Source organism: Elgaria multicarinata, chromosome 10 (assembly GCF_023053635.1).
Source record: "Elgaria multicarinata webbii isolate HBS135686 ecotype San Diego chromosome 10, rElgMul1.1.pri, whole genome shotgun sequence".
NCBI classification, from domain to species: Eukaryota; Metazoa; Chordata; class Lepidosauria; order Squamata; family Anguidae; genus Elgaria; species Elgaria multicarinata.
This window is the reverse complement of record NC_086180.1, coordinates 44592554-44618163: the sequence shown is the minus strand read 5'-3', so window position 1 is coordinate 44618163 and position 25610 is coordinate 44592554. Positions and strand designations below refer to the sequence as shown.

Genomic DNA, 25610 nt, shown 5'->3' with positions numbered 1-25610 from the left:
ATTATACTTCTCTTCTAGAATGCCTGCTTATTCCACTGTGTTTATCAGGTGCAGAATTTTCCTTTGGGAGTCGTTTTCCCACAGGAAGGGACCTATTATTATTTTTTAAATCATGCAAGTCAAGATAAATTAGTTAACACACATAAAGTGTATTGTTTAAATTATTAGCAAAATTAGTTCATTAATTCTATACTTGTGTATCATCTCCCCTCCCGCATCAGTCTTAACATGTTAGGGCAGAATCACTTTGTTAGATCAGTAAACACAGATCCAAATTTTTGCTGAATAATGAAAATGTGGAGTGGGGCATTTTCATGCACATTTCTTCTCAGCTAGTCTCTGAGACCACAACTAAGCCTAGCTTGGAGTAAATGGCCTGGAAGGGGAGCAAGCAGGCAGAGGAAAAAGTTACATGCTGTACCCATTCCACTTGAGGTTTCTACCTTCTCCACCTCAATGTACTGGTTATTTGGCATCTGAGTTTGTTGAATGATATGCAGCTCCGCCCTCGGTTAAAACTTTATAACGTTTTATTTTTATTTTATTTATTAATAATACTTATATACTGCTCAATATCATACAATCTCTCTCTGTGTTTTTGTATCTCTTTATGACCTTTATTGTGTATAAGTTTTCATATGTGAGAACTTGAATAACTACTTTGCTTGGTTAGTTTATAAAAATGCTAAGTGAAAGTGCAATCTTGGATTTGCATTGCTCTTATTATTCCTTTTTTATTCTCATTTTATCTACTTCTAATATTATTGAACTTGCTGTTTAATGTTGTCTATGGATTGTCTCAATCATAACATTTTAATCTTACTGTTAAGTTTCTTAGTATTATAATTTTTATTTTTGTAGTACCTTTCCGCCAGATGTCATCTGGAAATGTTCCTGGATCTTCTGGGGAAAATATGATTTACTATCTGTTTTTATTTGGTGCTGCAACCACAGGTGGCATTTATGTGAGTACCTGACTTTGTTTTCACATACGTTTACATTGTCCAAAGGCTTTCAATCATATCAACAGGATTCAAAAACGGTAATGTGTACTCAAACAGGGATTTCGATTGGAATGTCTCTGCCAATGTTTATGCCAGTGAACTTAAAAAGGTTTATGAACTTTTAATTTTTTTCTTTAAAATGTGGATATTAAGGGATAACTCTTAGAATACTTCCAAGACAACGTTTTGAATAAAAGATCCCAAATGACACAATTTTTAGAAGATAAACCTCTAAAGGTAGGGCCTTACATGGGATGCGTTGGGAGGGGAGGAGGGGAATGGGATGTGTCATTTTTTCTGTTTATCGTTATAGGACAATAATATAAAAGAACATTTGTGCTTAAGAACAGACTGAGGAACTGGGATGTTTGCCCCAAAAGAAAATACTAGATGTAAAGTTCTACCCTGTGCATGTTCACTCAGAAGTAAATCCCATTGAGTTAAATGGAGCCTACTCCCAAGCATGTATAGAATTGCAGCCTGAAGCAGTTGTTATGGTTCATGATGAATAGTAGACATATACTAAGTGTAAAGCTGACTGGATATTATAATAGGTTGTTTAGAGGGATTTTAAAATGCATTCTGATGCTCTAAGTGTGGCGTAGTGGCTAAAGTGTTGAACTGGGAGTCGGGAGATCTGGGTTCTAGTTCCCACTTGGCCATGGAAACCCATTGGGTGACTTTGGGCCAGTCACAGACTCTCAGCCCAGCCTACCTCACAGGATTGTTGTTGTGAGGATAAAATGGAGAGGAGAAAGATTATGGGTCTTCCTGGGTCCCTTGGAGGAAAAAAGTCAGGATATAAATGCAATCAATCAATTAATCAAATAAAAGTTTTCAAGGAATGCAGGGACAAATGTCAGAGGCAGTTTTGGTATAATCTTGTTTCAGAGGTGGATATAAAAATGCCAAAGCATTCTTCCTTCCAAAGGAAATGAGCTTTATTTAGGGCTGGATTGAGTTTCTCATCACAAGAAAGCAACAATATATTGGATGTTCACTTCTATGTAGCCTTTATAATCATTTGAGAGGCTTTCCCCAATTATATTTTGAATATGTTTAGGGTACAACTGTTCTCCAACTCTTTTAACTGGTACTGAGAATTAACAAGTTATTGAAAAAAGCTAGTCAAGCATTAAACTGCATTAATCCATGATTTAATTCCAAGTACATATGTTTACATAGCAATGTTGGTTTAACTATTTTTATAGCTGCTGTAAGTTGTTTTATTATAAAATATATAGTTATAGTTAAAATGTTATCTCAGACACAAGCTATATAAATACTGGAAGACATACCATAAAATTTTCTGTAGGGCATACTTATAGAAATCATTTCTATCTATTTAAGAAAATAGAAAACTAACTATAAAAATAGCATTATATTGCTGTAACCCTGCCTTTAACATAATGATAAATAAATAAAAGAACGTTCTTCATATGGTCAGTAAAAGCGTGTTTTCTTAAACTTCGTGTTGGCTATTTAAAGTTGACTTCCAGTTGTTGTCCGATCACTGTTAAAAATAACTTTGAATCTGACTCCATTTAATCATCCTTTGATCAGCTTTTCTTATATGAAATAGTTTTGAGAGCAATCCTATTGTCATTTGGTCCAAATGACAGAGGGCTCCAGCCTCAAAGACCTCTATCCATCCAAATCTTTGCCAGGCTCCTGCTAGGCTTTGTTCCACGCATGCACAGGATTGCACTGTATTGCAGTGGTTTCTCATCTTTTAATATTCTATCCTCTTGCTTTTATGGTTTACAGGGTTTTTAAATTTATTTTTCAAGGTTTTTATTATATATCATTTTAAGCATTTTTAATGGAGAAGCAATTCATAGATAATAAAAAGAACAAAAAACATTTCCATGTAGCAGTGCTTATATGTGCCTATGGGACCCTTTGGAGCCCAGCTGTGGTGTATGGAGATAAATACAGTTATATAATTTTATTTTTAGGCCTACAGAACTGTTACTTCTGACAAAGCTAGGTACAATGAACGTATTAATGATATGCAACAAAGAAATACAGCAGAATGGAAACCAAAACCCTGGCCTCCTCAATGTAAGTTGACTATTCTTATCTATACAAACGTTGGCTTGAAGTTGTTTGTCCTCGGAACATGATAAAAGTAGAAAGCCCATTTCAAAACACAACAGTAAAGAGAGAAGTAGGGAGGAAAATACAGAAGCAAAATACATTTTGGTTTATATTATTATTATTATTATTATTATCATCATCATCATCATTTTAAGTGACTATGTATTGAGAATTCTGTAACTGTTTTACGGAAGACTGGAGTTGTTCTTATTTAACACCATGTCGGTGTAGATGGGACATATATCTGCTATAGAAGCATACATTTCTCCTGTTATCTTACTCATATTGTTTAGATCATTGTGTTGCAACTAAGATGTAGAGATCTGGAAAAGTGATACAATTGATGTAGCTGATATTCACAGAGAAAAAGAGAATGAATTTACAAATTAGACAAAATAGATACTGGAAATGGAACGTTTAATTAAACATGACTACGCACAATGTAACCAAAACCAGTTTTGTATTTTAGTGAGATGAGTCAGCATACATTGGGCACTTTCCAAAAAGTGTATATTGTACTCTGCTAAGCTATTGAAAGTGGCAGCAGCAATCCACATACAAAACAACACAATTGTTCTCTACTACTATTTATTATAGTGAAATGTGCACATGAATCCCCTTACTTACCCATGGATTCCTGAAATGGCTCTTTTAAAAAAATATCTACAGATTGCTAAAAGTGCAATCTTATGCATCTCTACTCAGAAGTAAGTCCTACTGAATTCAGTGGGGCTTTCTCCCAAGTTTGTGTGTATAGGATCACAGCCTAAATATTTTAAATATGTGAAAATACTAGCTAGAGTGAGGTGCAGACACAACAATGGAGTTGCAGACATGACAATTAATTTGAAATGTGGTTTAGCTCAAGAATCTGTTTTACCACTATAAATTGGGAACATACGAATGATTATCAACATAGTGCCCCTGCCATTTATGTATTTATGTATTCATTAATTAATTTATTATATTTAATAGATTTATATACCACTTACCATTTTTTTTAAAAAAAAATCTCTACGCTATGAGCATATGTGCTAAATACTGTGTCAGTGATCAATTTAATAATCTAACTGAATAAACAACGGGTAGGATCCAAAGGTTCTCTTTCTCGAATGAAAGGACTTCCCTCTGTTGAAGGAAGGGAGCTCTTGGATCCTCCCAACAAATTGTCCCATTTTGTTGGGAGAAGAGAGGGATAAAGGTTCTAAATGGTTTTCCAACATTATACTGAGGACTCGGGATCAGTATCTCCTGTATTTTATATTTAATTAATCTGCAGCTCCATGTATCGGTTTTGAAGATAAGATAGTGTTGGGGAAAGAGTAGGTTGAGCCCTTCCTTATTATGACCCCAATCTACATCGTTTATGTAGCTGTCTTATTCAAATTTATGTATTCCTTTTAATACTTAAATGGTTCATGAAAATAATATTTTTGATTCCCTAGAAACAGCTAGAGATGCCCCCCCCTTTTTTTCTGAATTAATACTTGGAGAAAAGGGTGATTTTATAAATCACATAATGTTCTCCTGAAATGTAGGGCTTAAATTTTATTTTTAAATTGCCACTTCATTATTTGAGCTTAGTTTAGTTGTTTATCAGACTGTTTATTCCCTTCTATTGTTTCCAATTATAGCTGCAGTTTTGAAAGCACTCCAAGGAGTCCCACAATCCCAAGGCTCTCTGGCTGTACAAGTGATTTTAGAATCTCAAGGTGCTATCCTATGCATGTTTGACAGAAAAACAGCCTACAATCCCCAGCATGCCTGCTTTCTGTCTAAACATGCATAGGATTGTGCCCTGCAATTGCATGAGGACTGAGTGTTTAGGTGGGGAAAATATCCATCAAGGGTCCTTTGGGTAGAAAGATAGGGTAAAAAAATACCAGGGACTGAATGAAGAAATTGTTTCCAGCTTTTTATTTAAAGATCATACCCTTTCTCTCAGAAATGTGTCATTTCCTTCTCTTTGTAATCACACTAAAGGTTTTAATGGAATCCTGCAGAAATTGCTTGCACTAATTGAAATACAATGCACAGTACATCCCATTGCATTTAATGGAACTTTCTTTCAAATATGAACACTGAAGATAGGGCTTAGAGGCCCGTTGGTTTCAATGGAACTTAGGTGGAACTAACTTTTGCTGGATTGAGCCATTATCACAAATTACTTCATAGCACAATCATTTAAATCATTCACATACTTCTGCTAATTTTCTTTTTCCCCTACCTAAATACAATAAATGCAAAAACCCTTTCTTGCATTTCCCCTTACCTGATTTCTATTCCCTTCTGTTTTATAATTCTTTAATATATTTGGATTTGGAAAAGTATTGTAGTGTTATCTATTTCTCTCTCTTCCTGCCTTATTTTATGTGGCTTTTCATGAGAAGAGTGTTGAATATTCTTCTTCCTCTTTCCTGGGCCACTTATTCATTCTTAGAAATGATGTTGCCCCCAACTAAATTCTGTATTCAAATTATCTTACTTTAAAGATGAAACATTCAGAAAAATTAAATATTAGATTTCCCTTTAGTTTTAAATATTCTGAAGTATTTCAGATTTTCTTATAATTTGGTATCCCTTCACTAGATCTTCGTAATATATTTTTATTCTATATTTGATTGTTCTTCAGCAAAATTAGATAAAATTCTGAACCTCTCAACAAACAGACTTTGGGGTGTTTCACACTTTATTCTACTTTAGAGGTCACAAACATGAATGTTACAGCAATCCCCCTCTTACAACCCTTGGTCCATAATGCAATAGATCGAGGAGTTAATAACATTATAAACTTTTGAATGGGTGTTATATAGATGCAACTTGCAAGTGGACCAATACACAGATATCTGGTCTGCTTTGCTTGAAACCTTTGTATAACTCTCTCTCTCCCCCCCCTTTTTTTTTAATGAACGATACACATGAAAATTGATGATAATCCTATATACTTAATGTATGTTTCCCCCCATTTTCACAATGTATTTTTTGGTATATTTTGCCAATATTCACAATAAAAAAGGAAAGTTGAATTTTACAGCAGAATACATTTCAAGAGCAAAGATTGGCTACAGCTTTCTACTGCAGGATTCCCCAACGTTTTGGAACCCATAGTCACATTAAGGAACTTGAGAAACTCATGTGGGCACCACCACAACATGTTTCCCACAGAGAATGTGGCTAGTCACATAATGCCTGCCAGGGGACTAGTCAAAAGTGAGCTAAAGAAGTGTTGGCAAGGTGTGTATATGTGAAATAGTGAGGGTAGAGACTGTGCAGGAGGATGCTATTGCACTCATGTCCTGCTTGTGGGTTTCCCGTGGACGGCTGGTAGGCCACTGAACGCTGGACTGGATGGATCCTTGGTCTGATCCAGCAGGGCTCTTCTTGTGTTCTTATGGGGAAATAGCAAGGCAAAGGGGGTTCAGGAGAGAGAAAGAGCAAGGCTAGGGACTGGGAGGCAGGAGAAACAGCAAGATAAAGAGGTGGGCAACAAACCCAAGCGAAGGCAGAGGCTGGCAGGAGAGGAGAGGGAAACGGCAAAGTAGAGAGGAGAGAAAGGGGAGGAGCAAGGCTAGGGCTAGAAAGGGAGAGAAAGAAGACTACTCAAACATTTTCCAAGGTTTTTATTAAAAAACAGCAACGTGAAGGGGACAGAGAGTGAAGAGCTTTATGAGTGCTGCTGGAGGTCCCCGCAGGTGCAGTGGCATCCATGGGCACTGTATTGATGCCCCTTGCTCTAATGAGTATACATTCAATGGCAAACTTGGGTATACATTCAATAGAATGAGTATACATTCATTGCCATGTGTGAAACAGAACTTTGTTGACGGGTTGCAGCAACAAAAGTAAAGAGAAACAACTTGTGAAATTCCAATATTGTGTTTATACTATGTGACACATACTATAGCAAATTACTATATGTTAACTGTCTAAGCTTTTAGAATAATTAGTTTTTGCAATTTTCTCTGTGAGTTCATATAATTCCTATTTCCATTTTTCCTTCCCTTCCCTTCCCTCCTCTCCCCTCAAACTTGTTTCTGATCTCCTTTGCCGTCTTAATCTTTCTTGCATTGGAAAGGTTGAATTAACATCTTTCTAACTGTTCTTCTGCTTTTACACTTTCAGAATAAAAAACAAAGGAAATCTCTTTCCAAATCCGAGGAAATAATTTTTTTGAAAGGACAGTCCATCATTATATACTTCGCAGCTTACCTTGAGAAAATTATCTATTTTGACATTTGTGAGATTTCCCCCCGATGATTATATCTTTGCAACAACAAGATATAACACTATTTAATTGCTTCCTGTAGAAGATAACCTGGCACTCTTAAGACACTGGCTGTTCTGTAACTCACTGTCCAACAAAGCACACTGAACACTGATCTTGCCTGTAAAATCTCTTATTTGCGGGAACAGGTTAGCTGGCAGGAAATTTATTATATCCCCTGGGGAGACACAGTTGTGTGTAGTGACCTTGGATTTTCTGATATACTGGCAAGCTGGATTTTTAAAAACAACTGCAGCTGCTATTATTATTACTATTATTATTATTCATAATAAATTGCTGTACCAGTGCATGAGTGTACGAAGTAACCTAACACGAAAACTGAAATAACTGCCCTGTGCTTTTCATTATTTAAAACAAATGAAAGGTAAGAATATAAGGGATTGGTGGCAATTTTTGAAGAGAGCATCATTTTTCAACTTCACGGCATCTTGTTTCCTCTGTTCATATACCTTGTTTTTGCATGTGATTGTTCCCTAAATTTCTTTCCATCTTTGTTTGTCAGTTGTTCGTCAATTAACAAAGCTTGCGGGGCACTGTTTCATCTGTATGGTGCTGTTCCTGTTCTATTATACCTTCTTCAATTGCATGCTTCCTTATCTAGAACATTTAAAATCCCTATTACAAAATGGGTCCTCCAGTTTTCAGACTGAAGTATATATTTCTATTCTATTTCAGTATTTCTTACCGAATGTCATGCAATGATTAAATCACTTCATAAATAGAGGGAGAAAACATTTGTCAATTCCTGCATTAACATTTACAGTTATTTATATAGTACCTAAAAGCTGCAAGTGGTTAAATATAAAGTGCAGCCCATCATCTTCAATGGAGGGAGTAAATCTGTTTGTCATGAGCAGAATTGTCACCTCCAGTGAAGTGAATGGACAATTCGTTGCATTATGGCAGCCCAGTATGCTCACTAATGCCTTTATGTGTGCAAATTGTTCCTAGAGCCAGGTGATAGCATGGTTTGGTTTATAGTCCCCAATACATGGAGCAATGTTGCTTTTGTTTCTTAATTTGCAACTTTATGACATGATGCTATGCTACAAAATACCATCTAAAGAAAGTAGCCTGTTAAGATTGATTTTAATAATACGAGACTAATATGAATATAAGCTCAGTTTGTTTTCAGACTCATCACTACTGGGTATAGGTTTTAACCTCTGATTTGTATGTTCATAAATGATAGTCCATATATAGCATGTTTCTCCTTATTTTGTTACATTCCTCATAGTAATCTTTTGCTTCAAGTTACATAATCCATTACATTGAGATGGCATCAAGTCAGTTTTGTGAGAAAATCTGACATAGTACTAAGAAGTGTTTTAATGTAGCTTTAACAAGTGCAGATGGCAGAAACAGGGCTAAGCTGTTTCACATTGCATAGTAGTCGCTTCATGATTTCTCTATTACGTTAAATGAAGCTTTAGAAAGTGATGAAACAGACGAAGTTACTGAAGGAAGTGAAGAAGAAAAGGATGCAGACAAAGAGACTGAAACAGTAACTACTGATGAATCTGAAGTACAGCATAAAACAAGTACTGAATCTACTGAAGTGCAGAGTGGAGAAGAATCGCCTGTTGAGGAGGCATCCTCTAGTGTGCAAGAAGAGAAAGATGCTGCTTCCAGCTCAGAAACAGCCCAAACTCAAGGTTAATGTTACAAATGGAATCGCTTAACATGTTGCTTTTAACACTACTGTGCTTGTAGTGTTAAAAAACAAAAAGTATTCCAAACTGAATGAGCTTGCATTTTAAAACTTTAATTAAAACTTAATTTAAATGTTTTGAGATTTTATTTCAAGCGTAGATACAAGGTTTGTACATCACGAACAAGCCGTGGTTAAAAAGAAAAAGTGGGTTGTTGGAAATGCAGCAGAACTAGTGTGTGCACCCACGTGCTTCTGCTGCACTGAACATCCTGGGGTCCAGTCTCTGGATTCTTCACTCCCAACAACCCAGAGTTCTGGGCTTGCATGTCACATAAACAAGCCAAGGATGAGGCAACTCTGGGTTGTTTATCACAGTGGATGTGGGCACTAGAACCAGCATGCACAGTCACTCCTGTTGCATTTCAGTTCTCTGTTTAGAAGCTTTTACCTTATTGTGAGAAATAGTTTTTATATCTCAATACACTCAACCCATTTATAGAAATATATTATCTTATACTGAGTAAGACTATTAGTCCATAAAGCTCAGTTCTATTTACCAACAACTGTCCATGATATCAGGAGCAGTTTCCTGAGTTCTCCCCTAATTATGTTAACTAGACATACCAACTTTGAACTTTGAATCTTATATATGAAAATCATGTTCTACCACTGCACTGTGGTTTCACCCTTGCTTCACGAGAACCTCAATATTAGAAAATCTTCCCATTCTGCTCAGTGTAGTGGCTCTGTGTTCACAATAAGGTTGTGTAGACATTGGTGTCACTGATATTAAAATGGGGATGGAAACACTTGATAGGATGAGGTGTGCACAAGTTAGAGTTTCCATGTGTGCAAAGAATTACTGAATCATGATTGGTATATTGTTTGAGCCTTCACCTTACAATAAAAATAAAGGTATAAATTGTATAAATGCCAAGCTGAATGTTTAAAATACTCAACATGGCACAAATAAGCTACATTAATTGCATTTTTGTAACATTTCTGATTTAGTAGGTGAGAACTACTGAAATGTATGCTCCCTTCTCCAAATGGAGCTGTTGAATGCATTCAAGAATGTGAATGAATTGAGAGAGAGGGAGATGTATTCCTCTGCTTTTATTTTTATTTTGCAAAAGCTAAACAGTTCTCAGTCTTCTTTGCAGTACATCTTCCACTTTGGAGGGAAAACACCTTATACATATATACCTGGAACAAATTGTTAGCTCAGTCTTAATGTAATATTGCACTGAAATTTTTTGTCTTAACTGATTTGAAGGCAATCTTTCTCTCACAGATTTTAAAGACAGGCAAACAGAATGCTGAGTTGTATCTTCTCTACCTCTTACTAAATAAATGGTCTAATTGTACAATGTTAGCTTGTATTATTGTGAAATGTGTAGTACTTCTTGGAATCTATTCTGTTACTTTTCTACTGACGACTTTTTTTTTTTTTAGAAAAGTGACCTATTATATGTTTGAGAGAGAATATTGTAGTTTAAAATACAGTGAAGGTCAACAGAGGTATGCATAGGGGTTAGAACTATGCAGGTAGCTGGAGATGTCTTTGAAATCTTTATTGCAGCTACTAGCATAGCTTAACACACAAGCATTTTCACTTTGAAATTTGTTGGAGTTGAGCCATACAAGCAGCTGCAGCAGGAACTACAAATATCTCTGCTGTGTGCATTGTTCTCTGCAAGTCTGGAATTAGAGGCTGCTAGAATTGGGCAAACCTGCTGGGGCCCATATGCTACCAATGGACCAGTGTCCACCTCCCTCCCTCCCTCATCATGTAGTTTGAAGATCCATAAGTTGAACACTGCTCCCTTCTCCTCCTCCATGTATTCTAGGCATGTGAACTCACATAGCCATCTAGATGCTTGCTGTCTTTACTAGTCCTGATATATGTTCCCTATTCCTGTGAAGGGAAATTGGGGATAAGCAACACTTAGAGCACCCACTGCTTTTAGGCACATGTGTCCACACACACACAGTGCCCCTCCTGTTTATCTTTCACTCTTTTCTCATAAACATGAATCCCCCTGCTACACTCTGCCCACTAAGATTATGCTGTTCCTGATAATAGTGACTGTAGGCCTTGCTAGACCTACCTGGGAATCCATGCTGGAGGAACAGTGAGCCTGCGCTACAAGTAGTGTGGGCCGTCACTCCAGTCCAGATGTCAGACGCAACGGGCTGAGGAAAGCCCCGTCGCGTCCTCCATTTTGTTTATTCCTTAAAGGGCCAGGTGCGCAGGAGTGCACCATCAGCAAAGGTAGGTGGTTTTTTTTAAAAAAATAAAGGGTTCCCCGCTCCCCCTGATTCCCCCCCCCAGCTATAATCCCCCCCACCCGCAATCTCCCATCCCCCTGGCTCCGGTTTCCCCCCATCCCCACTGGCTCTGGTTTACTCCCCATCCTGCCCTGATGGCCGCAGCGCTCCTGTGGAGCGCCGCCTGCCGCTTTTCCCAGCTACTCGCGAGTAAATGTGGTAGCTGGGAAAAGCGGCAGAACGGGCTACACGCCCACGGTCTTGGGCTCAGTCCGAGACCACGGGAAATACCGGGCCACAACCGGTGCTGGTTATCTCAGGCCAAGGGAAGGTTACCCTTGCCTGAGCCCAGGATCCCCTGTGTGTCATCTGGATGCACAGGGGCCAGGCCGGGACTCACACTGGGCTAAACCCTGGTCTAGCAAGGGCCTGTGGTACACAGAGCAGGCTCCTGTCCTCAACAGTGCCTGTTCATCTATGCCATAGAAGCAATGTATGAACAGGTGAGTGTGTGAGAGTAGTGACTGGCCTGTGTCAGACATAATGCTAAGGCATTGTTTTAACTGTGGTTTGTTAAACAAACCAGGATCTGGATAATAGACACAGAACCAAATTATGGGCCTGGTTCAGACAACACGCTAAACCATGCTGCTTAACCACAAAATGGTTAATTGAATGTATTAAGGTTAATGCATTCCCTTAATCATTTTGTGGTTAAGCAGCATGGTTTAGCATGTTGTCTGAATCAGGCCATGGTTTGTTTTGCCTAATGATATGTTTGTTTCCCCCCACCCCTCTGAACACCTGGCTGCTACTTGAAAGCCCGCTTTATTGTCTGAGGACTAACAAGATGTTACTACATTACTACATTGGCTAATTGCACAAATGGGTGAAACATGAACGCTGTGGTTATTCTTTCAATAAAGATACATGTTCACCCCTCCATCCCCCAGTACTAAAACTTGACTAGTGAGCAAGCAGAATAACAGGTTTAGCAATAACTTTGATCCTTGAGATACAAAAGGGGTGGGGGTTCCTTGTTTCTTCCTCCCCTCCATTTTTAAATTTTTATTATCTGTATCCGTGCAGCTGCATAGATACTGACAATAAAATAAAAAAGGGGGGAGGAACAGCCCCATTCTTCCCCACATATTTATTTTTGTTACTTTTAAAGGCCAGGAAAGTTTGCACTTGTGTTCCTTCCCATGCAGATGCGCAAGTGCGGGAGCAAGGCACCTCGCAGCATCAAAGTGCCGCTATAAAGACAGGGGCTTGGTGTGTTTGATATAAAGTGATTACGCCAGAGGATAGGGGTGACAAGGCGGAAGATCTTGCTATTTCCTGAGGCTCCTTTAAAGGTTTGAATCAAAGGAGTGCCTCCCTTCCTTCCTGGCATGCGTGCAAAGGAGGGAAGGGAAAGTCTTGTTTTCTTAGGTTAACTGTGCTGTACGGTTTCCTCAGAGCCCCCAGGAAATAGGCTGACCATATGAAAAGGAGGACAGGGCTCCTGTCTCTTTAACATCTGCATAGAAAAGGGAATTTCAGCAGGTGTCATTTGTATGCATCACCTGGTGAAATTCCCTCATCATCAGGCTCAGGCTCCTGCAGCTTTAACTGTTGTGGTGAAGAGGGAATTTCACCAGGTGCTGCATGCATACAAATGACACCTGCTGAAATTCCCTTTTTTTATGCAACTGTTAAAGAGACAGGAGCCCTGTCGTCCTTTCTATATAGTCACCCTATGCATACATTGTACTGTAACACACAGTGCAGGAGTACCACTACCTTAGACTTTGGATATCATTGAAAACCTGTTGACTAGAATAATTTTAACCTGCCACTTAAACGATGCTAGAGCAGGAACCTCCTTCACTTATCCAAAGTAGGTATTAAAAAAAGAGAGAGAGAGGCCTCTCTGGTGAGAAGCCTCTCAGTTCTGAATTTGAGAATACTCAGAGAAGAGCCTCATATTTTAATGACAGTGTAGGTACAGATAAGATCGTTATGTTGGAAATGCAGATTTAAAACATTTTGGAGGATGTATAATAAAATCTAATAGAATATCTATCATATCTAATAGGATATCTTAGACATTAAGCTGATTTGTGGAAGACCAAAAGGCATTGTCAGGATGTAGCCTTTTATGTGAACCATTCTAGCCCTGCTGAACTGGCTCAGCCCCAACAGTTGTTCATCAACTAGCCACAGACTGATTTTGGCAATTGGGGAGTGTTGCTCTTTATTTTCAACAATGTGTTATCTATCCAGCTTGTGCATTAGAATTCCCTGCTTTTTGGACTTCTCCAGCCTGTCCAAATCTTGGAATGTCTGAACCCTGTGTTCTAGTCCTTGAGGTGTTTATACCTGGAATCTCCCTATTTTTATCCCAGTTGTTTGTTCATTTGGAGACTTGAAACCCTTACAGCTTCTATAAGCCCAATTCAGACGTTGTTGGATTCTTAACTCCCATCAACCTCAGCCGACATGGTCAATGATCAGGGATGATGGAAGAAGTAGTCCAGCAACATCTGAAGGATCACAGGTTCCCCATGCTTAGTCCAAGTCCTGATCTTCAGTCGCTTTATAAACTATTGTGACTCTGAGGATATAGATTGTATCAGGTACACCAATGGGACTGCTCGTAGCTTTCAGTTTCTGCCAACATAGGAGAAGATTCTTTCCTTCAGTTTGACCAAATTAAAATACCATAAACTATGCAGAAAATTCAACGTTCAGATTTGAAAATAATCAAAGTTTTGGATATATGTTAGTAAAAACAAACTATCACTATAGTTGAAAATAGAAAAGAAACTTTCTGTGTGTGTGTGTTTAAATTGCTGATTAGTGCTGATTTACCACGCATAATTTAGGATATGAAGGAAATTACATTGGACGCTGGCTTTTGTTCATGCTGCTCCCATAGCTCCAGGCAAATTCCAGTTGTGTTATGCTAGCCATCTGCTATTATTTTAGCTTCATAGTTTTGAGGGAAATCTCTTCAGAAGTATTTGAACATGACATTTGGTATTAGGAAGAACAATGTCTTGATGGCTGGGTTAGCTAATAAAATAGTTCATTAAATAGTCCCATTCACAGAGATCACTTTGTTTTCTAAACACAGCTCTGAAGCCTTAGGCAGTGTAAATAGTTTATTGTAAATGTTTATGAGAAACAAGCTCTTCCTCATAGAAGTCCACAAACATTAGGGTGACCATATTTGGGAAACCAAAAAAGAGGACACCTAGTGTGTGTGTGGGGAAGCAGCTTTCTGAGTCCTGCAAAAAGTACGTTATTCCCCCGCCACCTTAAAGAACCCGATTGGAGTGGAGGAGGGGAAAGGATTTCATTCTGCACCACCACCATCCACTCCAATTGGGGCCTTTTCTATAATGTCCACGAATGACCCACTTTCCCCTTTAAGACCTCAATTGGAGCTCGGAGTGGGGGAATGATGTGCCTCAAGAAAGCATGTCACTCCCTCCTGCCATGCTAATGGCAGCCTTAAAGGGGAAGGTGTGTCATTCCAGGACATTATTGAAAATTATAGAAAATCCCCCCTGACACTATGGAAAGAACAAAAACCAGGACAAATCAGGGGAAATCCTGACAGTTGGTTACCCTAACAAACATATATTTCACCTAAACATAAAAAATTGGAAATATTAACCAATTAAAACCTCTGATTAAAAGGACAGGACTTTCAAATTTTACACAGTTAAGTTTGGAAAATGAAATATTCCTGGTTCATTCTTAATTACAAACTTTCTGAATGTCCAGTTCATCCCTGCAATGAAAATCCCATTACTTTTGTCTTGGTGGGAGGCAAGTTTGAATATGCTGCCATCTGCATGGGAAGAAATTCAAAACATGTTGATATAGGGTATATTTAAGGTTGCAACCCCATGCATATTGTCCTAGGACTTACTACGGAGTAAACACGCAAATGAGTCAGAGTGAAAGATGTAGAGTCAAGTAAGTAGCTTGGACATAGAGGGCCAGAGACAAAGGCCTAGTGGGCAAGTAGGGCGTTTTCCATCAGATTTTTATGTGCTTCATTGCAGCCTGATAGCTGAGCTCTTTCTAAAATTCCACTCACCTACTCCACTTCAAACCAGTGGCCTATGACATTATAATCTACAATAATACTGTATGCTAAGTAAAAGGGTCAGAAGTCAATGATTGCTGCCCCATCTAGAGTAACACTGCCCAAATACCCTGTCTCAGTTGCTGATAAAACATTCTGGGATTATTAAAAACTTTGAGAACTCAGGATTTTACAAGTTCGCCCATGCTCCCAAAAGCATGGGATTTATAATATAAATGTTAGACCCCACGTACTAGAAACTTGCATAATTTATCTATTTTTAATCAGATTTTTATAATAGAAAAATAGAAATTTTATTTTAATCAATCTAACCATAATATTCAGCTATATAGAGCATGTAGTATCTAATGGATTCCATCCAACCACAGAATGGATACCACTGAGCCTCCAGAGCAGATGGGGGGGGGCACGGAGGATGAGAGGAATGGGAGGTTTTATTGAATAAGTGGAAGTTCTTTGCTTGACATTGCATGTTAGCCATAATTTTTAATAATTCATCAGCCATTTTCAGTTAGTTTCCTGAGAATATAACCAGTTACTAAAGTTAGCATTAAACACAGTTACACACCAAGACAGTAGTTCTAAACATTAAGCTCTTTTTTGTGCTGCAATGTAATGGTTGTTTACATTTCCAGGCTCTGAAATAGTCATTGAGTTTCTCTACATGAGCGATTTATTGCACACTCATGATTGACCACTCATGGAAGTTTGCAGGTCCTTTACATGATGTTGTCAACCTCTAGGTCATCTCTTGTGCCTTTCTCTGGCAATCTTTCTTTTAAAAAAGAGGAGACAATCCAGTATTTAAATTATCACGAGATTTCCCTAGCGTGTAAATTTAGCATAGAGCTATAATTCTGCCACTAGTTGGCACAGTTTTATTTAACAGAATAGCATTGTCCAGAGGGGAGGTTTCAATTTGAAATCACGTGGTTGCCGCCTGAAGGAGCCTGTAGTGAACGTGGAAAGGCCCAAGAAAAAGAAAGCCTGGTAAGGATGCAGGTTTTCCCTTTAATTTAGAGACTCCCATTGTTAAGTGTAGAGAAGACTGAAGAGTAACAGCATTGCAATCAGTGAGAAATAACGTCTCAGAGAGATCATAGCTAATATGTTTGATAATAAGATATTTAACATTGCCCCAATCCAGCCCCCTGCCCTGAAGTATTCACTTCTTTCTTTGACAATTGCTTTGTTAAAATTTATTACAAGACTCACCCCTCCTTCAGATGTGTCACTGTCACCATTTTATCCTTCACTTCAGCCTGTCCCTTGCTATTCCACATATAGAAGCCAACCTGGCAGTTGAATATTACTTCAACACTGGTGATGGAGCAATCTCTATCACACCTGAAGATAGTAAGCTAGCTTAGGGGGTACAGTGCAGACTGTGTACCATGCAATAGCTCTGTTTTCAAACACCTCACTGCCATTCCTGGCCTTCCAGCATCTGTTGCCCCTCCCAGCCTAATGACAGCACTTTAGAAATCTGGGGATTTTTTTTTATCAGAGTGGTGTAATGGCTAAGGTGTTGAACTGGGAGTCGGTTCTAGTCTCCACACAGCCATGGAAACCCACTGGGTGACTATGGACCAGTCGCAGACTCTCAGCCTAACCTACCTCACAGGTTGTTGTTGTGAGGATAACATGGAGAGGAGTACGCTGCCTTGGGTTCCCTGGAGGAAAAAAGGCGGGATATAAATGTAATAAATAATTTTTTTAAAAAAATCATGGATTTTTGTCCGACCTGCAAGAAATAAGTTCTATGTAGTTCATTGAGACTTACTGCCAGGTAGGTTTTTATAGGAATGTGGTTCAAAAGATTTCACTGGGGAACAGATTGTTGTTCTCAGTTTCAGTAATGGAAAGGAGAAATAAGAGGTGAAATAAGGAGACACACAACAGAAAGTGGAACAAGATGGAGCAACTATGAGGACTGGTTAGAAACTAGTTCCATCTCTTTCTCAAGGTATTTGTCCTATCATTCCACCAAGTACCTTGCTACTATTCCCAGTACCTATAGCTTCTTCCTGTACTTTCATCCATTCCACTTGTTCTTCATGGTTCCACCCCCCTCATTATTGTATACCATGTTGGATCCTGCCCTCAAGTCCTACAAATACTGCTCCATTGTAGTCTTTCACAAATACATAGGATCTGCAAAAAGGCATAAGATTTATTTCCAAATTGGTCTTACTTTTGCTTCCATTCTTTCCAATGGACATTCCATGTCATTAATTTTAACGTGTAATCAAATTCTTAATGAACATTTATATAGCACCAGCTTCAGTTTTGCTACTCCATATATTTGTATTTGCAGATGTATAGGACAGTAAACATAAATGCCTCTTCATAAAGTGGGAATTATTCTGAACATACATTTTCTTGAATGCAAAACAGATTAACTGTACAGTAAATGCTATTGTTTGCTTCCAGTGGAATTAACTTTTAAGATCAGTCTTTTAGCTCCCTGTAAAGAGTTCCTCCCCTCTTTTAACAAAGCCATTTATCAAAGCACAGCTAGACTTTAGGGGTGTGCTGCATTCAGTCTACTAGCAATACATCGGAGGTTCATAGTTTGTTCCCTTGGGCACATTGATAGTAATCTACAGTTTTCCTTTGCTTTCAAATGTAATATCCTGTGGATCATATAACCTGGTATGAACTCAGTAGAGAAGAATGTCTCCATAATTCAAGGAGCCCACTGTCATGTGCATCAATACGTTTTGTTGACACATGACGAATTCTCCTTGTTTTGAGCAATCATTATTAGCCTGATATTACATTGTTAGTCAACACACTAAACACTATCTTGGTTTGTATTTGCATCTGTCCCCATATTACTTTCTTTCAGAGTTCGTCTGAAAGAATCTGTGCCCTGGATCCATGAAGCAGTAGATTATGTAGTCTATGAATGTGAGATATGTTTTCTTGGTTGGTTATTGTCTGAAGACTTGGCCATGGCAACTCATTCAATCCAGTAACATTTCTAAATGTCTACTTAAAACCAAAACAGGTGTAGATCATGGTTTTTTGTTTTTTTAAAAAATATCTCGTTTAACTTAATTGTCAATAAGCAAAAGGAGTACTTCACACAGGGAACTTACTAACACAAGATGTACTAATGGCCACCAACTTGGATTGCTTTAAAGAGGGATTAGACAAATTCATGGGGGATGAGGCTGTTAAAAAACACTGCTCATGCCTGTATTATATATTACTTCAAGTATCAGAGGCAATAGCGTTCTGTATACCAGGGGAGCAGGATCAAGAGGGTGCTGTTGCACTTGCGTCCTGCTTGCTAATCTTCTATAGAGATCTGGTTGGCCACTGTGGTAACTGAATGCTGGACTAAATAGACCTTTGGTTTGATCTGGCACAGTAGTTCTTATGTTCAAGCTTCTACAAAGAAAAACACTGAGGCTTAAACTACTCAGAACATTGATCACGTGTAGCCTGTCCACAAAAAAGTTGACCTTATAATGCTGAAGTGTGAGCACATCAATAGATACGTTGGGAATTATTTGCACAGCTGTTCTTACTGCACTGTTGCTGCTGATCTCTTCCACCTTCAGAGCCATGTGTCTTCTTGCAAGAACTATGCAAAACAGAGGTATAAGTAGAACTTTTAAAATTGAGACCTGGGCATCTTAATGAACCAATACCACCTTATACACAGAAACTCCGGAAGATGGCCTGGATACCCAAGATCTATCTCCACAAGAAGAAATCCCAGAAGGAACACCACCTCCAGCAGCACAGGAAAGGCCAAATACACCAGTGGTGGATGCAGAAGCTGGTGAGGATCCATCTCCAGAGGCCAAAGGTGCAAAGATAGCAATGCCTTTGATGTTTGCTATGGAACAATCATGTGCTCACCAGAGACACTGAAATTGTCTGAAATTAAAATGAAAAGCAGAATATATATATTTCTAGATCTGGTAAATAAATAGCTTAATTTTGCTGTTACCAGCATCCAGTTGCAGGTTATAATACTTACATAGTACAAAAACACAAACACTATCAAGAGATATGTTAGGCGGCCCCATGACTCGCACATAGTCAGTGGGACTTTGCATTTTTCTTTGAATAGCAGACATTTATTCTGTATCACAACCTGATTCTGAAATCCCTGAGTTTCAAATGTAGCTTGCCATGCATCACAGGCAGGTGAGCAAATGGTTGTTGAAGAAATATAATTCTAAAACTACACACATTCTGTAATCCTTCAGACTATGAGTGCTTCCAGATCAAGACTTTTATTATCACACTATCCAACTGCATCATTCACATAATTTTGCAGGGGTCCAGACAACATCATCTTCCACTTGTAACCCTCTCATGTTTTCTCATTGCTTCTGTCTTCTTTGTTACCACAGAAAATTTACCAAGGGTGCAATCCTATGTATGTTTGGATGGTGGGGGGGAAGCCCTACAACTCCTACTGTTACCTAGCTAGCCTTGCATGCTGGGAGTTGTATCACTACTTCTAAGCATGCCTAGGATTGCACCTTTAGGAAGAAAAGATGGAATAGCTGCATAATGGCTTCTGATTGGTAATGCTAGGAGCCCTCTGTCTGGAAGCACTCTGTGTAACGATTTTGATGAGAATTTATCATGCCAACCCTTTGCAGAATTTGGTGCACCTAGGCCTATTAAAACAGGCTTAGATATGCCTAGGTTTGTGTAGGATAAAATGCTTTAAACTCAACCCACCTTTTAAACCCAAGTCCCTCTTGATAGGTCAAGATTGTTCTGCAAAACTGATAAATCTATATATTGGTCTTTTGCCTAATGTTTAACAAGCGTATTTGTGATAAAAAAATGCCAAGCATGTTCCATAACCGAAAGTCCAATACTAGGCACATTTACTTAGAAATAAACCTCACTGAGTTCAATGGGACTTACTCCCATGTAACAGTGTATAGGATTTCTGCCCAAGGCACACAGAACTGCCTAATGTTCTATTCCTATGACTTGTTGAACTAATAAAGCTTCATATAATTCAAGTGCCACACCAGCACAAAATGATTTTATTCTGCTGGCATTGTAAAGGCATGATTGTGATAATGAAGGTATGGGTACAAATATCTTAAACTGGGATCCCTATGCTTCAGACTAGCATTTCCTAGCCTGGTACCCTCCAAATGTTTTGGACTACGCTCTCAGCATTCCTGACCTTTGGCCATGCTGAGTGGGGCATGGATGTCCAAACCATCTAGGGTAGTGATCAATGTTAGTCCTTCACAGAATAGACCCATACAAATGAATGTGACTTAAGTGAGTCACAATTAACTTAGGCCCTGTTCATTTCAATGGCTCTACTCTACGTAGGACTAAAATTGGATACTATCCCTTGAGGGCAATAGGTTGGGGGAGGCTGCTTTAAACTCATGCCTTTTAGAGTGAATTTAAGGTGCAATCCTATGGGTTGCGCCTTCATGAGACGGAAGCCTCCAAACTTGGAGGCTTCCATATATCTAACGCTTGCTGTGGGAGAGAGGAGTGAAGTGACAGAGGCAGTTTTCGACACTCGGTCCTCTATGTTCAGTGGTTGTCTCTAGTTGGGCCTCTGAGCCCATCTAGAGTGGGTGCACTGACAGAGGTGGGGCTGGGGCTTTGGAGATTCCTAGTATCCTGGCCTTTTCTCTGCCCTCTATGTCCACCAGAACACTGCCTTAAGGCCTCTCTGAGGCTGCTTTTGTGACCTTTGAAAGCAGCCAGCATGAGGGGGCAGCTGTGAGGGAGTGGGGGCAGGGATTGAATACTGGAGTCTCCTTCCAAGGTCATCACAGTGTCTCTGGGACACTTTCACAGGACCAGACGATTCCTTTCCGCATTTCATAGAAGCCATGTCCAAATCTGGCCCTTTCTTAAACAACTTCCAGTTGTCACCTTTCAAGTCTAGAATAACTATTTAATCTTTCTTTTCACAATTTGGGTTTGATTGTTTCAGGAGGTTACATTGGGAAATATGTCAATTTCCTAAAAAATCTCATTATCATATATTTGTCTTTTTTGTCTTCCTCTTTAGTTCCTGAATCAAATGGCACTGGCTGAGGCTTTTGGGAGGTAACAGCTGTGAATCTGGCTTTACATTTGATAACTGCTGTTTTCTGCTTTTGCTCAGCAGGATATAACTGCTAATCTCTATGCTCAATTTTCATACATGCTTAAGGTATCTGGGAAATTATAGACCAATGTTCCAGTACAGTAAATTAAAGAGTCAGACACTATTAGCACATTGATCTGTATGAAATATTATTGCAGCTTGAGACCATGGTCCTTTAGCATAACAGTGATAAAATTCATAAATAATGTTTTCCCTCTCCTAGTTCTCAGGCTGGTATAGGCCAAATGTCTAAATACATAAATAAAATACATCTTTAACACATTTAGTTCATTTACTTGTGACAGGGTCCCCAACCTTTTTGGAATGTTTGGTAGATTTGGAATGTTGGAGTGGTGGGGGCTTTCACAAAATGGCTGCCATAGTCACTAAACACTCAGAAGGCAAACTGGTGAGACTAAAAGAAAAATAACTTGTCCAAAACCCTAATAAATAAAAATCAGGAGGGACAGGGAACCTGGTGGATACCAGGAGAGGCATCTGTGGGCACCTTGATTCACCCCAGACTTATGTACATGCAACTGTCTTTGGGACTAGGGCCTTAGAGCATTTCTACATGAGGCTTTCCTCTGCACCTTTACCAAGGCTTCTGCTTCTGGATTCTTTGTGGGATAATATCAATTTCTCTACACGTGCTTGTTTTCAGGGTTTGCTTTTTCTGCCGTTTTATATATTTCATTATACAGCCACTAGATGGCAATGTCATTTAGTAAAATTGTGCAAATCTATGGAGTGTTTCATATCATCTTTCAGGATATACTAGACTTTCCTCGATCTAAGTATGAGAGAGGCCTTGGAGGATGACCACATCATGTAAAGGACGCACAAACTACCGTGAGTGAGCATTCAGGAGCACACAATAAAAGCCTCATGTAGAAAGACTCTTATTCAGAACCTTACTATTTTTGCTTGAGGACATGAACCTTGCACAGAGCCTAAGAGCAAAAAGGGGCTGTGTGTTGCATGGGGGTTGAGGAAACCATAGGCTTGAGGGGCAGGCATCTAAGGATCAGGGAACCAAATAGGTAGGTGTGGGGAAAAAGAAATCTTAACACAAAGTCCAAGCACTGGGGGAATTTAAGGAACTGGTAGTGAGCATTAAAAAGTAAAATGTTTTGCTTGCAGGTATCTAATTATGACCTCTGATTTTCCTTAACTCTTTTCTCTCCCATAGCACAAACACTTCTAAAGCATTCTACAGCAGTTTAAGATGAGCAACTCAATGAATTACTATCTGAAGCCTGTGTTTTCTTATGTGGCGCCCCTTGTGTATTTTGCAAAATACAAGTATTATGTCTATTGGTCAAGAAAAGCAGATGCCATGATGATATTCAAACCATAATCTTGCCACTCTTTCATTAGGAAGAACTCTCTAATACTTAAAAAAAAAAATCCATAAACTTATTATCTTTCGTGGCTAAATTCAAAGTACAATTTGAGTTATTTTGTATATTTAAGAGGGACTCCTTGAAATCAGACAATCTCATTATATCTGGAACCACATGTATTAAAAATAGTCAGCATCGATATGCATTGCAACATTTGCTGTGTAAAAATATTGCTGAATACCACTTGAAAAAGAGAGACAGAGTTATGGTTTGTGTAGGTATATTTTTTCAAGTGTTGTAAAACCATGAAAGAATCTGTACCAATGTGTATAATTGTTGTGTAATGTATTAACTCAGTAGAGTAATGAAATTTATTTCCAAACTACAACCAAAATTATTTTGGTCCATTGGCTGGGATCGAAACTGAGTCCTTCTGAGCATGAGTAGAAAGAATTTATGCACACATGTTTGTGGGAATATTTCCTTCCAGTGGCAACTGCTTGCATGTCATTGGATGTTGCTTTGGAAAACTTCCTGATTGGTTGTAGGGGGAGGCTTTGGGGTGTTTACCATTATAAGGGGGGAGATTATGAAAACCAAACAATACTGGGTGTGTTTCTTTAGATCTTGCTATTGGTTATACTGGATTTGGACCTGTAAAATCTGAAATTAAAGCACATAGAATCATATCATAAAACAGCTGAGTTGAAGGGTCCAATCCCCTGCTCAGTGTAGGAATTCAGCTTAAAGCATACCTGCATCATGAATGCCTCTAGTGAGGGAGAGCCCATTACCTCCCTAGGTAATTGATTCCATTGTCATACTGCTCTAACAGGCAGGAAGTTTTTCCTGATGTTCTGCTGGAATCTGGCTTCCTGTAACTTGAGCCCATTATTCCGTGACCTGCACTCTGGGAAGATCAAGAAGAGATCCTGGCCCTCCTCTGTGTGACAATCTTTCAAGGGTTTGAAGAGTGCTATCATGTCTCCCCTCAGTCTTCTCTTCTCAGGGTTAAACATGCCCAGTTCTTCCAGTCTCTCCTCATAGGGCTTTGTTTCCAGACCCCTGATCATCCTCGTTGCCCTCCTCTAAACACTCTCCAGCATGTCTGCTTCCTTCTTGAAGTGTGGTGCCTAGAACTGGATGCAGTAGTCAAGATGAGGCCTCACCTGTGCCGAATACAGGCAACCAGTATCTTGTGCAATTTGAAAGCTATACTTCTATTAATGCAGCCCAAAAAAGCATTTGCTTTTCTCTTTTTGCAGTCATGTCACACTGTTGGCTCATATTCAGCTTGTTACCTACAACTATTCCAAGATCTGTCTGATTTGTAGTATTGCTGAGCCAAATATCCCCCTCTTGTAGCTGTGCATTTGGGTTCCCCCCTTGGTGTAGAACTTGGCATTTATCGCTGTTAAATTTCATTCTGTCATTTTCAGCCCAGCGGTCCAGCCTATCAAGATCACTTTGAACTATGTTTCTGTGTTCCAGGGTATTCGCTATCCCACCCAATTTTGTGTCATCTACAAATTTGATAGGCATTCCCTGCACCTCCTCATCCAAGTCATTAATAAAAATGTTGAGGAGCACTGGGCCGAGGACTGAGCCCTGCGGTACCCGGCTTGTTCCCCCAGTTTGAGAATTTACCATTGATAAGCACTCTTTGAGACCAATTCTGTAGCCAACTGTGGATCCACCTAATAGTTGTTCAACCTAACCCATTTTAGCAAGTTTGCTAACGTATCCAGGGCTGTTTCTAACATTTTGGTGGAGGGAAAGGGCAATTTATATGGTTAGAAGTTTGTTAGTAGTATGCAGTTAGTGGCAGTCAGCTGGTTTTCACGTGACTTCCTCCACATTATAGCTACATACATTTCCTTACACCTGATTATTATTGCTTGCTCCCAACTCCGACAGGTGGTGAAATGTTCCAGGCAAGCACTACCCAGGATTTGGTTTCCTTTGGAGGAGAGAGCACTGGAGACTTGTGACATTTTTGTAACACTTTCTTTATTTACAAATATACAGGTAGAATATAGCACAGAACAATATCATACTTGTGTACTATACACTGAAGGAATTCCAAAGAACTCTGTGGGTTCAGAGACCTTGCCAGAGTGAGGAGAAAGATCTACACCTTTGCAGACAAAATTGTAGCTCAAAAGAGGAAAGCCAAGATCAGTTCCAAAGAATAGTCCAGGGAGATGCCAAGAGAGAAGCAGGTAGTGAGGTTGGCACAGGTGAAAAACCAGTTAATGGCTTATAGGAGCAAAACAGGAGGTGGCAGACAAAGCGATATGTGCACATATGTGTTTTGGTGCTCCAAATTTGCCAGAGCTTTTTTTTCTTTTTTAAATAATCCCAATAATGGCCATACTTACATTTTCCTCTTTCATACAAAAAGAAATAAAAAGACAGTTCCTTCATTGAACAGAAGAGGGCACTAAGTCAAAGACTTCAAGGTTGATGGAAGCTCCTGAATTAGAAACCCATCCAGCTGGCAACAGACCTGACAATCAACAACACAGACAGGAATGCTTAATGTATTTTTCTTTCAATGAAAAATAGTTGCTTGATTAAATTTACCTTAAAGGACACCTACAGCCTAATAATTCTTTTCCAGTGTCATAGCATGATTTGCAACATAACTGGTTAGTCAGGGTTAGGGCGACTGAGGTTCATTGTTCTCTGAATTCTCCTGTTCTTACAGTGACAAGTCCTGGTAATTCAAAAGAC

At 39.0% G+C, this 25610-nt stretch overlaps 1 protein-coding gene across 3 annotated transcripts in view; it reads left to right on the top strand.

Moving 5' to 3' along the window:
• Window positions 1-25471, top strand: part of MGARP (mitochondria localized glutamic acid rich protein) — a 28211-nt gene extending 2740 nt beyond the window's left edge. The window contains exons 2-7 of one of the 3 annotated variants that reach the window (XM_063136427.1): window positions 862-965; window positions 2963-3068; window positions 8817-9044; window positions 19096-19215; window positions 21451-21488; window positions 22721-25471. In XM_063136427.1, coding sequence (XP_062992497.1) covers window positions 862-965; window positions 2963-3068; window positions 8817-9044; window positions 19096-19215; window positions 21451-21476 — 584 coding nt within the window. In that variant the 3' untranslated portion in view covers window positions 21477-21488; window positions 22721-25471. The other 2 variants (XM_063136425.1, XM_063136426.1) reach the window with 2 other exon arrangements.
• The last annotated feature ends 139 nt before the right edge of the window (window positions 25472-25610 follow it).